The sequence below is a fragment of the Prionailurus bengalensis genome, chromosome B4 (genome assembly GCF_016509475.1).
Source record: "Prionailurus bengalensis isolate Pbe53 chromosome B4, Fcat_Pben_1.1_paternal_pri, whole genome shotgun sequence".
Classification (NCBI taxonomy): domain Eukaryota; kingdom Metazoa; phylum Chordata; class Mammalia; order Carnivora; family Felidae; genus Prionailurus; species Prionailurus bengalensis.
The window spans coordinates 73,200,589-73,217,879 of record NC_057358.1 but is presented as its reverse complement, the minus strand read 5'-3'; the positions used below and the strand labels follow the sequence as shown (position 1 = coordinate 73,217,879).

The 17,291-nt window shown below is 39.9% G+C and overlaps 1 protein-coding gene across 2 annotated transcripts in view; it reads left to right on the top strand.

Annotated features, from left to right (window-relative positions):
• SLC38A1 (solute carrier family 38 member 1) overlaps positions 1–15,580 on the top strand; it is a 70,247-nt gene extending 54,667 nt beyond the window's left edge. For both annotated transcript variants that reach the window (XM_043563505.1, XM_043563504.1), the window contains exons 10-17: positions 659–717; positions 840–956; positions 2,328–2,407; positions 4,024–4,124; positions 6,205–6,323; positions 7,521–7,662; positions 7,770–7,867; positions 9,602–15,580. In XM_043563505.1, coding sequence (XP_043419440.1) covers positions 659–717; positions 840–956; positions 2,328–2,407; positions 4,024–4,124; positions 6,205–6,323; positions 7,521–7,662; positions 7,770–7,867; positions 9,602–9,703 — 818 coding nt within the window. In that variant the 3' untranslated portion in view covers positions 9,704–15,580. The remainder of the gene's footprint in view (positions 1–658; positions 718–839; positions 957–2,327; positions 2,408–4,023; positions 4,125–6,204; positions 6,324–7,520; positions 7,663–7,769; positions 7,868–9,601) is intronic.
• The last annotated feature ends 1,711 nt before the right edge of the window (positions 15,581–17,291 follow it).

Sequence of the window (17,291 nt, the reverse complement as noted above, 5' to 3'; positions counted from 1 at the left end):
TGACTTAATTTTCTGGTTTTGAGGTCTGTGTTTTGGCTTGTCTATGTATATACACATAGCTCTTTGCAGTTTAAGGAGGGAAGGCCTCTTCTTCTCCAGGGATAAGAATAGCGCATCCTCCCAGAAACAACTTAACTCTGCCCATGTGGAGGTTATAGGGGTTGGGGGATTCCAAGGCAGCCAGTGTGAAGATCCACAGATGCTCAGTTTATTCCTAGAAATCACTTCATCTCCTCTGTGCATCCCCCTCATCAGAGAAGAGAAGCATTATAGCTGATATTCAGTACGTGCACAATAGGTGCATAGTAAAGAACTATTGAGTAGATCAGAGTCAAAGAGTAAATGGATTTGGCAATAGGAATCCATCAGAGTATAGCAAAAGAGAGCAATGGCCACATTTGGGAGTCTCTTTTTCCCTAGATCTGGGAATCTGCGTTGTCTGGTGTTATCAGCGAAAACTGGAATCAGAACATTAATATGATGTTTTTATTTAAAGTCACCATTATATTGCCAAATCAAGTAGCACTCTCAAGTAATAAGTCTTATATTTACATAAGCATATTTGTATATTATTGGAACTATGCTTGAAATGATGCATTGGAGGAAACAAGGTGATGTGTGAAATAATAACGATAAATTTTTTCAACTTTTCTTTTAGGGTATCTTGGCTATACCAGTGGCTTTTCTTTGAGCTGTATGGTTTTTTTCCTAATAGTGGTAAGTGCTGACGAAAATGGTTGGCTTGGTTTTGCCATAGTACAAGGCCACACAGCAATTTTTCATTGTTTGGCTTTATTTGATAAAGTCTATATTGTTTTTCCCATATTTCTTAATACCAGGTTATCTACAAGAAATTTCAAATTCCCTGCATTGTTCCAGAGCTAAATTCAACAACAAGTGCTAATTTAACCAATCCTGACATGTGTACACCAAAATATGTTACCTTCAATTCAAAGGTAAGTTTCCCTATCTTTTAAATATAATAAAGAGCATTTTATTGAGGGAATTATATTTTTCATATTTGTAGTTAAATTGCCTTGATGAGAATATTCATTCTCGATAGAACAGCATACCAGTACTTCCAAATTCCCACAATCGAGAGACCTTTGGGAAATAGACAAATATTATATTTCATGCTCCATCTTGTCCAGTTTACACATAGGGCAACTTTAAGCTTTCTCTGCGAAAATCTCTCTCTGGATAATTGTCTCAGCTCCTCTCTTGCTTGTAGATCTTTAAAAATGATAAATAACATCTTTAGCCCACTGCGCCTTATCTGCTGGTGGCAGAAGTACAGATACCACCACAAACTGGCGCTTAAGAAACTTGCATACTGTTGAGATACTGTTAATAGTGTGGGGAACAGTGGACTATAGAACCAGTCAGGCTCGGGTCTAAATCCTTAGGCAAGTTACCAAACCCTGTGAAAAACAGGATTCTGTTCTGTATCTTACGGGATTTTTTAGAATGTGCCTGGTATAGTGCTCGGGCAGAATTGGAGCATGATATATTGTTACTTTTCTTCCTTCTTTTTGCATAAGAAGTCTCACTGAGTTTGAGTTTTAAAAAGTCTTATCTAAGAAAACTAAATAGATCTCTCTCTCTCAACTCTAATGATACAGCCAAAGTAGTGAATGTGGAAGTAGTTTTCTTTTTAGAGCCATCTTTTATGTCTGATTGACATGCCCTATAAAGCAAAGAGCAGTGAAATAGAGGCGGAAGTCCTGGGCATGTCACCTAACCTGTTGGAGGGAGTAAGGAGAAAAGCAGTGGTCTGTCTACTAATCAGTATGGTTGTAGAGACTCAGTGAAATAACGTAAGAAACATGCTGTGTGACCAGCCAGCACGATGCTATGCCTGAAGTATGTGAAATATGCTATAGGTGAGGTGAACCTTGAACCCCTCTGTGCCAAGTGCCTAATGTCTCCAGCTAGATAAGACCTCTTAGAAAAGCTGCTTCTATTTTAGAGATCAAAGCCCTCCTAATAACCAAATAATCCGGGGATTCTGAAGAGCTATCAGACAAAAAGACAGCTCAGAAAGGGGCATCTGGGTGGCTCAGTCTGTTAGACATCCGACTTGGGCTCAGGTCATGATTTCACGATTCATGGGTTCGAGCCCCGGGTCGGGTTCTGTGCTGACAGCTCAGAGCCTGGATCCTGCTTCAGATTCTGTGTCTCCCTCTCTCTCTGCCCCTCTCCAACCCACTCTCTGTCTGTCTCTCAAAAATAACTAAACGTATTAATAATAATAAAAAATACTGGAGCTGAATAATGTTTATGGTAAGAATGCTTTTTCTTAATGTTTATTTCTCTCTTCCCAATAGACCGTGTATGCTTTGCCAACCATTGCGTTTGCTTTTGTCTGTCACCCATCAGTCCTGCCGATTTACAGTGAACTTAAAGAGTAAGAGATTTTTTTTCTCCCCTTAATAATTTTTCTCCCCATAATCTCCCTCATTAATGGGAAAATCCTATATTGAAATAAATAGACTTGTATAATGAACCCCACAGACTCATCACCCAGCTTCAGCATTTACTTTCTCACATTCTTGAGCAAGTAGTATATTTAAAAAAAAAAAAAAAAAGAGCAAGAAACATCAGAAAGCTGCAGCATATTTTGACCATAAATATATAAAGCGGCCAAGTGTGTGGACTTTTTTGTTAAATTGATTTTTCAGATACTGTGTTACTTAGGCGAGTTCAAGTATTTGTGTTGCTTTACGTAACTTACGCTTATTTTATAAGTGTATAATAATAATCAGGTTGCAAAATGCGCTGTGTCTGATTTGCCTCTTGGTTTAGATGGAAAAGGCTGCTCAATCAGGCAGAAAGAAATTAATGTTAAGGCCACAAACTGGACAAAAGTATATTATTATTCATTTTAAACTCTTAAGATGATTCTATAGATACGTTTTTGATTGCTGTTCTTGAGAAAATTAAAGTCCTGCTTATAAATTCCATCCTGGGTTCTCTTTTTAGCCCACTGTCAGCAGACTTTCCATACAAAAATAGTCATCATGGCATAGTCTTAAGCTCAGCAAATGTATACAATATAGCTGTCTATTTCCATTTTGAAACAAAAATAAAATAGATGTCATTTAGCATTGATTCACTCAGGACTCTTTCATATTTAATTGATATATGGGTAAATTTTGAAATACCTACAGCTACCTATGTGTACATCAGTCATAATGTACATCAATCATACTTTATGATCCTATACTTAGGGTATTTACATATGTCTTTAACATCTTTTAAATTTAATAGTCCAGCTTTTCATTTGTAATTTTCTGATGTGTGTAATTCTCAATTTTTCTTGTTTGCCGTATTTCCTATTACGACACAAACAAAAGTTAGGACTGTCGTGGTCTCTTATTGAGCACAAGTCTTGTAGATTAATTATTTGGGCCATTAAAGCAACTTACAGGTTTGTCCAAACTCTCAGGGTAAACTTGACCTAAGAGTTAGGAGCCCTTCATCATCGTATCCATGACCACTTGTGTACTAATCGCTCTGGAAACGGAGACTTTCTGGTGCATCCCTGGGCTATTCAGTGGGAAAAAAGGAACCTAAACTGCAGCTTTAGCAACAGAACACCTGAGGTCAAGTTCCAGCTTTGCCCCTGATCTCTGGGGCTGGGAGAACAGCATCTGAATTTATTCTGCCCTTTTCCTCGTACATGCTGAGTATGGAGATAATATCAAAAACAAATACTAAAAAATATTCTCTGCCCTTCAGATGAGAACCTGATATTCTTTCAAAAGAATGGGGAAGAACACTCAAGGGATTGTTAGTTCCATGAATCTCTCTGTCACAATACCCATTTGGTATAAAAGAAGTTATTCTAAGCTGGCGAAATTGCAGGGGGCAGGGGAGGGTTCGGGAAAGGGAGGTAATTTCAGCTGGTCAGATCTGTCCTAGCCTGATAGAAGGCTGTTATTATTCTTCAGTATTAACATTGGCGCTTAAGTTCAGTAGCATGGTTGTTAATTTTTAAAATTCCTTTATCTTTTTTCATAGTCGATCACAGAAAAAGATGCAGATGGTTTCCAACATCTCCTTTTTCGCCATGTTTGTTATGTACTTCCTGACTGCCATTTTTGGCTACTTGACATTCTATGGTAAGTGGCTTCTGTTAGCACATAAATAGAGGTGTTTGTAAATAAATCAGCGAAAATTAGTATCCAAATAACTTTTAACGTGATAGCCCAAAAAAGCCACAAATCTACCCATTGATTTTGCTGGTCTTTCCTTATACAAATGGTGATGACTCCTTTATATATCTGTGCAGACTGCACAGTAGAATAATTACTGAAACAAGATACTGTATTTTTTTTCTCCTACTACTGTCTTTAAAAGAAATTGCATTTTATAAGTATTCCACTTTTACCGAGGAAAGTTTAAAACTATACCAGAGGAGGCTTTCTTAATTGCTATTGTGAATTGGGTCAGATTCCATTAATAGAAAAGAGACAGAGACAGATTTTGCAAGTGAGAAAGAGCAGGGCGCTACCCTCCTGACACTTGTGTTAATTAAAAATAAAACGCCTGACTGTTCACTGCAATTTGGAGCCCTGCAAAGATTTGAAGGAATGGCAGAGAAGGTTAAAAGGAATGAAACCTGAAAAAGAGATATACTGTATTTCATTTGTAATTTATTGACCTTGTATGAATAGTTTACCTTCTTTTACTAAGTCTTCATCCTCTCCTATTCAAATTATCCTCCAGCTGTATTTAACATGTTTCATTATTATTATAATTTGGGACCTGATTTAAATTTGAATACATATATTTCACATTGTTCTCTATTAAATAATATTTCTCTGGGGCATTTTTTTTTTTTCATAAACACAAACGCCTCAAAATTTAAACATGTTTAGAGATGATTAATTCAGCCTGGAGAGAAAGGCTACCCTGATTATATAGTTGTATTGTTACCATTTTCACAAGCAGTGGCAGACAGCATTGTCTGATGAATCCATAAATGCCACATTAAATTTTTGCATAAAAATGGTGTTTCTAAGTTTCCTGCAGAGTTGCAGGCCTGGGAGAGGGGGTGGTAAAGGGAGGGAGGGAGAGCTTCATGTTAGTTGAACAGTCTCACTGTTATCTTGTTCAAGCTTTGAGTTTTCTTTGCAAATCCATTTCTTTTTCCACATAAAGTAGAATACAAACCCTTTCATACTCTTAGGTTAAAGCGAAAGGCTCAGCTATTTTTAGATGGTTATGAGTTTTAAATCAAGAAAATTAAAACCAATGAGATTTTTATTACAACCTAGGCTCCTTTTTCCAAAACTGAGGCCAGTCTATGGCCCAGCATAGAATTGGAATCCCACCCCCAGACTCTTGAGATTGGTTCATTCTAGCTTTGGTTGTCTTTGAAATAACATTCAGAAGCTCAGAGTTAAGAAAAAGTTCAAAGTGGTACAGAAGCTAAATACTTTTTTTAAATAAGAAAACCATACATGAAAGAGAATTACTTCCTGATTGTGGTGAAGTTCCATTAGAACCTCTGTTGCTTGGCCACTGGAAGTTGTGCGAAAAGAGGAGGGTTTGAAAAACGCTCTATGTAGCCCATAGTCCCCTCAGCAAGACTGCAGCAATTTGGCATTGTTTGATGAGTGGCAACAAGGGAGGGAAAATCTAGATTATTAGAAGGGTTTTTAAAGCATTTTAAAACATTTTTTAAAATATTAATTTTTGAGAGAGAGGGAGTGCGTGTGAGTGAAGCAGGGACAGAGAGAGAGGGAGACAGAGGATCCGGCGTGGGCCCTGCACTGAGAGCAGAGAGCCCAACACGGGGCGCAAACCCACAAACCCTAAGATCATGAGCTGAGCCAAAGTCGGACGCTAAACTGACTGAGCCACTCAGGTGCTCCAGAAGGGTTTTGTTCTTCAGCTGTATGTTATTTTTAATCCCAATTCACACCTAGGTTGAATTTAGTATAAATTAAGCATCCCTACACTGTGTAGCTTCTTTCTAGTGATTACTATAAATTCCTTTTGAAGTTACATATGGACAGGTGGAGCATGTCTCACACCGGGGATTTTTCTTTTCAACTTTATAAATTGTTTTAATAGTTATTTCAACACCCAGAACATTGCTTTCCTTGCCCTCTAGTTTATAAATTCTTTGATGTTCAGAAAAACTGTCATTCGGCCATGTGCTTTCTTTCTAATACTCTCTTTTCCTCGGTTTAGAAAATGTGCAATCAGACCTCCTTCACAAGTACCAGAGTAAAGATGACATTCTCATCCTGACAGTGCGGCTGGCTGTAATTGTTGCTGTCATCCTCACAGTGCCGGTGTTATTCTTCACGGTGAGTAAAAGGCCTCGGTGCAATATGAGAAAAGTTGAGGTCTCGCCTTTCCTTCTGTGTTAAGGAGGCTGTTCCAGAGAAAGCCTGCTGCAGGTAACTATCCTGTGTCACTGAAACTGTATCAGGAAAGGACCCCGAGACTCGGTTGAGGCTCTTCAGAAAGAAAGTAGGATCAGTGAGATAGGGTAGCCTTTGATGGAATGAATCTTAATTCTAATTAATCTGTTCCTCCTTTACAGAGAAATGTAGATAGAATGTTTGAATCTTGATTGTCCATGATGAGAGAACATAAAAGGACCAGAAGAGAATACTTAGTCATAGATAAAAACACCCAGGGGTGCCTGGGTGGCTCAGTCGGTTAAGTGTCCAACTTCGGCTCAGGTCATGCATGATCTCATCATGGTTCATGAGTTTGAGCTCTGTGCTGGGCTCTGTGCTGACAGCTCAGAGCCTGGAGCCTGCTTTGGATTCTACCTCTCCCTCCCTGTCTCTCTCTCTCTCTCTCTCTCTCTCTCTCTCTCGGCCTCTCCCCCACTTGTGCTCTGTCTCTCTCTCTATCAAAAATAAACAAATATTAAAAAAATTTTTTTTAAAAGTGGGGGGCACCTGGGTGGCTCAGTCGGTTAAGTGTCTGGCTTCAGCTCAGGTCATGATCTCGTGCTTCATGGGTTCAAGCCCCACATCAGGCTCTGTGCTGACAGCTCAGAGCCTGGAGCCTGTCAGATTCTGTGTCTTCCTCTCTCTCTGACCCTCCCCCTCTTGCACTCTGTCTCTCAAAAATGAATAAACATTAAAAAAATATATTTATCAGGGCCCCTGGGTAGCTCAGTCAGTTAAGCTTCTGACTCTTGATTTCGGCTAAGGTCATGACTTCATGGTTCATGAGTTTGAGCCCCTCATGAGGCTCACACCCTCTCCCTCTCTCTCTGCCCCTCCCCCTACTCTCTCTATCTCAAAATAAATAAATAAACTTAAAAAACACACACACACACACAGAAATTATTCCCCACAAAAGAAAACTACCTATTTATAAATAAAAATACCTGCCTGAAATCAAGACCCCCTGGTTGTCATACTGCACAAGGTCTTAGAAAACACTTCACAGATTCCCATGCACCAGTATGTTCGTTTCTGCTGAGAATGTGAGGGTTGCCGGGCCAGAGGCCCTCACAGAGTCTTTGTTTTTTGATCCTGTAGGTTCGTTCATCTTTATTTGAACTGGCTAAGAAAACAAAGTTTAATTTATGTCGTCATGTCTTGGTTACCTTCATACTCTTGGTTATTATCAACTTGTTGGTGATCTTCATACCCTCCATGAAGGATATTTTTGGAGTCGTAGGTATGGGTATGGCTTTATTTTATGCTCCTCATTCTACAACAGCTGCTTAGAATGCTACAGTTTCACCGTAACAACTTCAAACTTTTTTTTTTTTTCTTATTTTACAGGAGTTACATCTGCCAATATGCTTATTTTCATTCTTCCTTCATCTCTTTATTTAAAAATCACAAGTCAGGATGGAGATAAAGGGACTCAAAGAATTTGGGTATGTCTCATGCCGGCCACTCTAAGTTTTCTGATTAGTTTTTCATTTAAATTTACCAAATTAATAGTCCATCTCTACCACCTAATCCTACTGTTAGTGACCTGAAAAGGGGACACCAGTCCTATAGTTTTCCCCTTTGGGAGATTTAAAATATCACATCAGAATCTTCTCTATTCTCTCAAAATGTGTTACTCTTACTGTGCCTTAGCTTTTGCTCTGAGCTAGGGTTAGGGCCAGCTGTCATCCTATTTCTCTGTAAGGCAATGCTTTGTCTTTATCAAGACAGGAAAGGGAAAGAGACTCAAAGATTTCATGTAGCCCACTGTTTTCTGTAGAATTCCTAGTCCTGCAACTCCTTCCGACAACCCAGGGAACATGGGACACCTTAATTAAGGTGGCTGAGTTAGCTTAAAGAGCCTTTTTATGGTTTGACAAAAATGCTTTGGAACAACAGACCTGGATTCAGAAACTACCTTTCTATATTGGGATTCTTGTTTCCAGGTCTGGTGAAGTTCAAAGGCATCTTGGAGGTGGTGCACTTGGAGAAAGTGAGGGAAGCAGGGGTGAAGTGGCTGCTACATGAGTACCTTCTGGAGCACCATTTTGTTTGGCCTCGGAGAAGGCTTCTCAGCTGCCCTCCCAAATAGTGTAAGCGCTCCAACTGCACGTATTACAGAGTCAGCAGAGATGTAGGCAGGAGGGATCATCCTTGTACATTTAGGAGAGGCAGCATTGATGCTGATACAGTACCTACCTCCCCAACAGGATTATCCCTGAAGCCGTATGTCCCAAACCCTTCTAAACCTTCCCAGTAGGGGTTTCACAAGGACAGAGAAGGAGCAGTCACTTTGGCACAGCAGTAAAATATACTCAGATTAAATCAGAAAATGGTAGAGGCCTGTTGCCCATGAATTCGCTGGGCCTCCCCAACCCTGCTCCCATGTTAAAGCTGGTCATAGGATCTACCAGACAGCATTAGACAAGGGATCCTGTCCATGTGGGGCCCCACTGGGAGTCAGACCAGCTCTCTGACGGTGAAGTCTGTACAACTCCACCATTCACCTTTTCTCCTTCCCTTAGCTCTGTCCTCCAGGCTCCAGTCCAGCCCCTTGGCTCTTCTGTTGCTTTATCCTTCTCCCTGCAAAGCTCTCATTGGACACTTTTAAGGCCGAGCAATTTCTAACCTCATGTTCTTCAGATTCTGGATTTAGTAACCTATCCCCACTCTGGCCTTCCTCAACCCTTAAAATAACTTAGTTGTGGATACTCATTTCCTATTTCACTTGATCAAATCTACTTTGCTCTTATATATCTTTTCTCCCCACTTTTTCAAACAGAAATGTTTGCCTGCCAGCGATAACCTAGGTTGGTTGGTAAAAAGCAACGAAATGACCTGTATGGTTTTAAAGACCATTTTTCCCTTTTAGTTGTAGTCTGAGTGTGAAAGAAACTGTAAGGATACCCAGTGCGTTACAGAATGGATTCATTCTGAGGTGACCATGAAGTCAAAGAACTAGAATGGAGAGGATGGCCCTGCATAGCTTAGTCCTCGTTTCCCCATCCTTGGAGAATCAGATCCATACAGCCTTGGAATGATTCTCACAGGTCAGCAATGGCTGTAACAAACCCCAAATACAAGGGGACACAAAAAGAGAGGGAAGGCATTTCTATTTTTTTCCCAGGTGTATGTGGTTGGCTTCACTGAAAATAACCCTTGCCTTTGTGTTGCTCCAGGCTGCCCTCTTCTTGGGCCTGGGGGTGTTGTTTTCCCTGGTCAGCATCCCATTGGTCATCTATGACTGGGCCTGCTCATCAAATAGTGACGAAGGCCACTGAGACCAGCTGAGGACAGGAGACATTTCCAGACCGCTGCTCGGCCATGTCACCCCACATCAGCAATCTTCATCACTTCTTTTGCAAGTTTACAGAAGCAAACAGAAATTCACAACATACTTAAAATGGAATAACATTTTGGTAGCAAAACAGAAACCAGTTTCTATAATGGTTCCAGTCCCTCTAAGATTTCAGATCAATTTAAGGATTGTGGATATTTTTTTTTTTTTTTAAGTTTCATGCAATTGTGTATCTCCGTGCTCTTCACAGTTATTTTTCACTCTTCTAACTCTATTTTTTTGTGACTTCCTGGTCCCTTAAAACTTTGAAAACATGATCATCAATCATGTTTATTTATTACACATCCAGATTCTGTAATAATTTTCCTGCCGATGTTCCACTCACATCATCTGTACCTTTTTAGAAAAGAATCTTGAATTGTATATAGTTATTTTGCTTTACAGAAAAAAAAAATGGTTTCATAAGTATTTTGCCTACTTTGGTTAACATAGCACACAGGGATACTTGTAAGAGAGTGACAGGGTGTGTGCCATTGCTGGATCAGAACCTGCCCAATATTTGAGGTGGCTCTGATCACCCGGCAGCCGGGGGGCTCTAGCAGTCCAGTGGCCTCATTGGTACTACATCCTGCTTTATGCAGAGACATTCTCCAATGAGTGTTCTCAGCTGGGAAGGGGGTGAGAATGACTTCTTACCTTGGTAAACATATTAAACCACACATTTGGGTTACCTAGCAAGTGAAGTTTTGTTTTCCTCTTGGCAAATTGTGTCAAAGTTACTCTAAGCTGAGTCACCTTCCACTGAGGGAGACCCATGACACCTTTGCAATAAATTGAGAAGCAAGAGTATCCAAAATGCTTAAGAAAATATTCCTCTGATACAAATGGCCTTCAACCCTACACCTATATTGTTGAAAGGAGAAAAAGCATTTTCTTAAATTATGAACCCAGCAGCTTTTACTCATGTCCACCAGCTTTTTGCACAGGGAATAATGTGTATCTAGCCAAGGACGATCTAAGAGAAGTAATTCCTGTTTTATATTGGGTACTTTAGGGGGGTCTTTAAAAGACTTGTTTTATATCTATAAATTTAGGTTATTACAAATACAAGATTTTTGTACCTTAAATATAAGCCTCATTCCTATTTCTTCTCCATTAACAATCCACCCAGAGTCTTGGAAAAAAAAAAAACAAAAAACGAAAAAAAGAAAAGAAACATAGCACCCTCAGAAATAGCCTTTGAGAAGAACTTGTGACAAAATCAGTGTACCTTCCTTCCCTCAGATGGGGACTCTGGTGCCTGTGCTGTTTCTTCTTCTTGTCCCTAACCAAGGAGTGGGCCATTACTGCCTGTCTGACGTGACCCACAAAGAGGACAGAGTTGCCTCACACTCTTACCCCAGCCCCACTGTCCCCTAAACAGGGTAGAGGGAAAATCCACAGAGACTGAAAAAGAAGAGAGTTGGGGACAAGTCACACAGCTTGGAAAGTTGGGGGAAAGTAAGGAAACCTAGAACCACATGTTCCCTAAGCTGGACAATCACCTGTGATTGGACAGTCTATATCACACAGTAAGAAATGTTTGTGTTCTGTGAGCTGGTCTCTTGAAACAGGATTTGTATTTCATTTATATTCTGGTTGAATTTCTCAAACACCTAAGTTCACCGAGCACGGATTTCTTATCCAGAGATCAGAATCTAACTGCAGACTCTTAGCAGGATTTCCAAGCACTTAGCTCTGAGTTCTGTTCCTCCTTCACTCAAATCCCCAAAGGCCTCTGCTCACCATTCACTGGGAGTAACAAGGAACTGTCCGCTCCCCCTTTACAGACTAATGTCCCATAGAAAAGGCATCATCAAAGTACCTTGTTGTGATCCTCTTTGGGAGAAGGAAAGGTTGTTTCCTGCATTTCCTGGTAGGATCATTATAGCTTTTAATGTAATGCTCCTGAATTACATCCACATTAGGTCAGACAGAGTCCAGGTAATTAGATATGAATGCCTACCTATACATGAATACCTAACCTAGTAAAATCCACAGCCACCTCTGTCCCTTTCAGCAGTATCTTCCATATTGGATGAAAAGCAAAGCAAGTCCTTTGGCCCTTGGAGGCTTGTCTAGAGCACCGAGTAGTGAAATAGCCAGGTAGTGGACTGACCCTCCATAAAAAAATACATAGTTTAGTTTACAAAGCAATATTAGGCTACTTTGTATTTTCCTCATTAATTTATAACAATTTCTTTTACACTCACAAAGTCAGTTTAGAAAATTATCATGAACTCTTGGGATGTGTAGTGGTATTTTTGGATCTCTGGATTTTATGTGTCAGCACAAGGAATTTTTATTATTATTTAAAATATTTATTTAGAGGAGGCACGTTGTTGATGTCTGTGATACCATGGGTTTTTAAAATTTTCTTTGTGTGTGATCTAAGTTCATTATCGACTGAATATAATAGACCCCACTGTTCATTTGTTATATACCGCTGATTAATTACATCATTTGTGTGGGATTAGCTGTCAATGTACTGCAATAATTCTTGTTCAGAATAGTGAACTGGTAGCCAAAAATACATGTATCACAGATGTTAGGTAGAATTTAAACAACAGTCAAGTGCTATAGAAGTTTTTTCTGCTAAATTAGTAGACTAAAGAATATTATACCTTAGCCATTGGGAGCAGCACGTTTTCCTTTGGTAGATAGAACCTTAACACTAGTGAACAGTGCCAGTTTCATACTTTGGATTTAGAACTGTTCTCTAGTTCTTATAACACAATATACTGTAAATCCCTAATTTACTTAACGTTACTTACTGGGAGTGGAGTAGTAAACTGTGTACAGGAAAGAAATCTAGTCTTGTGAAACACGGGCTGTCCCCAATTTATAAGCAGATCATGTTACAAAGCCCTGTTAGTTGGTTGTTTGCAAGCCAGAATGTATTTTCCTCCGGGAACTATGTTATACATGGTGTTTAGGCTCCCAGAGCAGCTAGGAAAGATGATCAGACCCATGGTTTAGCAGAATAGGATAATGTAACATGATTGCTAAAAAGCCTAACCACCAAAAATAATATTGTTTCTAAGGAGTATTTGTTCAGAGTTGCCAAGAATATGTCATTCCTGTGAATGAAGTCTGGACTGCCCACGCCAGCCACACACCAGCTGCTGGGTGGTGGGGGTAGAGCCACCACCAGTTAGTGGTGACCACAGTGGCCTGAAGCAGGGTGTCGGAGGGGGAGAATAAATCCAGGGCCACCAGAGAGCCTGGTGGTAGAAGGAGGATGAAGGAGGATGAGGGGACCTCTTGTGGGCTGGAAACCACCAGGGACGTGCCTCCCCTGCTATCCTTTCTTTTGCCTGGAGTTCTCAGGCTTGGCCTGACTCTTCTGTTCGTAGGACCTGTTGCTCCTATCGTTTGTCTCCTTCCCTGCCCATTACAGAACAGGATGTTGCTGCCTAGCTTCTCCTATATGCCAGTCGTTGAAGCACACAGCACTTTTAATGGGTTTAGTGCTAACAAACCATTGTTTAACTGCCTAGTAATCAGATCGGTGTAAAAAAGCTCTCTGCTGACCTTCCTTCTTTATACTTCCAGACCGTGTTGAGAAAGGTGCACATGGGTGATGGTCATGGGGCTGGGGGTGGACAAGGAGCTGTGGTAAGATTCCTCAGTGTCTCAGGGGACACGTGAGACAGTTGCCCTGCAACGGACTTCTTTCTGGAGTTGGACTTAGGCCTCTAAGCCAGTGGTTCTCAAAGTATGGCCCCCAGATCAGCAGCGACAGCATCACCTGAGGCCTTGTCAGAATGCAGGTTCTTGGGCCCCACCCCAGAACTAATGAAATCAGAAGTTGTCAAGGTGGAAGCCTTCAGCAGTCTGGGTTTGAATGAGCTCTTTGGGCAATCTTGATGCACATCAAGTTTGAGAACCACTCCAGGTCACTTTGTCTTTCACTTGTTCTCCCCATTAGTCCTACCTCAGAGTATGTTACCTAGGAAACGCTGGTGCAGGTGTACAATCATAAAGGAAGGCTGCCTGCGCTCGGGGGTATCTGGGCTGAGGCACACTAAGATTACATTTTTTGAAGCTGCGAAGGAGGTGAGGTGTGTGTGTGTGTGTGTGTGTGTGTGTGGAGAATGAAAAGAAAACACACTCTGTACATGCATTTTGGATACTGAATTAGTGTCATGAGTAAGCTCTCCACAGTGTTGGTGTGCGTTGTGTAATGACCCATTCTGTCCCTCTTTTAAATTGAATTCTCTAGAAAGTTCTGCACTTCATCATAAGCATCTCCAAGCTGCTCAGAAAAGGATGTAGAGCCCAGCTCCATTTCAATAGATCGGAATGCTGAAGGGCACATTTATTGGAGTGGGGAGGAAGTTGATGATAAGATCAGATTTGATTTTATGCCTTAGAGCAAAAGCCATTAGTTTCCCTCAGTTTATCAATGTAAATGGCTTGAGGCTTAGAAAGGGCGAAGCTTTAAGAATAGAATTCCTCCATTCTGGTTGTGTAAACTTGTAGCTGCTCTCAAAACAAAGAAGGTACAGACTATATCATTTAGCAATGCTAATACATGGTTTTCCTTAGGGATGGCAGATCTGAGAATCCTTTAGCGAAGAACACACTTCCTCTAAAATACACACAGTGGATTATTTATGATGACATAGGGCTTTCAGGTACAAATTGGGAATGGGGTGGCTAACAACTGAAAAATATCACTAAATCTAAAAGGGAAAGTTCTTGGAAATTGTAAAATTCACAAGGCTCAGACACTCTCCTTCTTTAGGGTTTTCTCAGAGGAAGGGCTTTGAACTGGGCCTGGCTATCTACAAGTTTGAATTTGTGTTTTTAAAAGGAAGAATCTATGCAGCTGAGGTTTATTGTAGGAAGTACTTCGTTTGTATGTAAATATGTTGTAAATAAACAGGAGGCTGTATATTTTTTCAGTCGTTGGTCCACACTGAAATAGAAGTCTGCATATCAAGAATCTAGTCTACATATCAAGAATAAATGTTGTCCTAGATATTAGTGGTTTTGTTTGGGAACTAGACAAATTTACATTCTCTCCCAGGTAACATTGTTCTCTCAGTGTAAACTTGGAATCTAAAAATCTTAATTGTTTTAGAAAGCAAAATGTCTGAGAAATAGCTGTATTGATTTCTTATACTGGTATTAAGCTCAATTATTTAAGAGATAATCCTCTGAGCTACAAATAAGGAATATTTAAACCCAAGTTATTGTCATATAGGTATACTCAAAATGACAAATTGTTTCTTCATACTGCTCTTTCACTGTTAACACTGATACCACTATACAGTGTTTATAAAAACAGAAGTTGGGGAGAATTTTTTCCAAAATTGAACTGCTGCATTTCCCAAACTTTGGGATCTTTGAAAGGGGGAAAAACCTGCACATTAACTATGAACACGAATTTGAAGGGGCGGGGGGAGGGGGGGAGGACGGACCATTTTATCAAGTTTTTGAAAATCTCGCATGTCTGCCTTTCATTTTCAGTGTTGACGCCAACATAGACTGTCTGAAGCCATTTCTACCCAAAACATTTGAATCTTGATCATTGGTACTTAATCCACTCTCCAGAGTCCAGTTGTATTTTAGACTTCATATAAGTCCAATATATGTAGCACACCACAGTTTTATTAATGTAAAAACGTGTAAATGACTTTCAGATGGGTGATAGAAGTGAATGTCACAAGTCACAAAATTTTGCTATTCATGGTTAATCAAATAGTTTATTTTCCCCCCAGGATGTGGTGTAAATAAAGAAATATAAGAAGTTCTGTTCTATAATTGTTCTGTTAACATAGTTTTTAAACATTAAAAATGTGAACTAAAAGTATTTTTGAACTTGCCTTCATTCTTTTGGGATGCAATACTAAAATGGGGGCATTTGGTTGTTGGAGACAGATTTGCACACATTTGTCAGTGTTCTAGAACACTGTATGTTCATGAGAGCTTATATTTACCTCCCCAAACTTAAAGTACTTCTGATAGAAACCTATCTGATTTGAAACATTACATATTTCTCCATTCCTTGTAATCAGAGTAGGTTGAACATAATTTTTTTAAACTCAGGTTCTTCTTTATGAATATTAATTTCTGTGCTATGTTGTAATCAAGACTTTAATCTTCCTCTACTCATATTGTAGCCATCATAAAACAGAAACTTCTTTTTTAAAAAAAATTTTTTTTCAACGTTTTATTTATTTTTGGGACAGAGAGAGACAGAGCATGAACGGGGGAGGGGCAGAGAGAGAGGGAGACACAGAATTGGAAACAGGCTCCAGGCTCTGAGCCATCAGCCCAGAGCCCGACGCAGGGCTCGAACTCACGGACCGCGAGATGGTGACCTGGCTGAAGTCGGACGCCTAACCGACTGCGCCACCCAGGCGCCCCATAAAACAGAAACTTCTATTAGTACTTCCATTTCTCCAGGAACTATTAAGAGAAAAGCTTCTGCAGCCTGGCCTTTGCTTTATCCATCACTGACTCCTCCTCTCCATGATCTTAGGAAAGTTTTATCAGACCAGCAACATGGCCAGAGTCTGATACCCAAATTCCTTTTTTGGACAGGGTTACTGCAAAAACAACCTCATATAACTGGGTATGAGGCCCTTCTTGACTCTCCCTGAGCTGCCTGGTTGATAGCCAATTCTGCAGAGCACATGCGGATCTCAAGGTGGAAATTTGGGGCACAGGAGTCCAAGCTGTGCATTCCAATTTAGCTTCATTAACAATAAAGCTGATATTTTTATGCATATGAGCCTCTTGTCTCTATGTCTTAATTGATCAAAACTCCAAAGGTAAAGGGTATAAGTCATTATTACTTTTCAAACTCAAGCAGTTGTTAAAAGTATGAACACCCAAAAGGCCATTGAGTGCACGAGCAGGTTTTGTTCTAAATCAAAAGGTCTAATCCACTAGTGGTTTTGATAGTTCTGACTTCTTCCACTATCCATGAATGTCTGCCATTACCGTTCTAGTCTGCTCTGTTTTATATATAATTGTTGAGGTAAGAGTTATTCTCTACCTCCCCTAGGGAATAAACTATGGGTTTACTAACCCTGCAACTCAGAAGACCTGTTCACCTACCTTCTGGACCTCTAGTTGTATTCTGTCTGAGTAGGATAGTCTGGAAGGAGTTATGAGGCCCAAATAACTGGGCCAACTTTTTGTATACCAATGTTTTATCTTTAAATGGTTTACATTTTAGACTAATCCAAATTGGCAGGGTAATCTCTTCTTTCTCTATGGGCTCAGTGCAACATCAAATTAACTGGTCAGATTATCAAAGCGTATTATAAAGCTACTGCATTTACAACAGATTTTTACTGATGTGGAAATAAATGACTGGATCATAATAGCACATAAATGGCCCAAATAACATCAGAACAGTGGCCTTTAAATCAATAGGGAAAGTAAGGGTTACTCAATAAATACTGAAAAAAGGACTAGCTTTTAGAAGAAAAGTAAATCTAGGTCCCTGTTTTACCCCTTATATCTAAAGAGCTCAAATATATTTAAGACTTTAAACACAACACATGCATTAA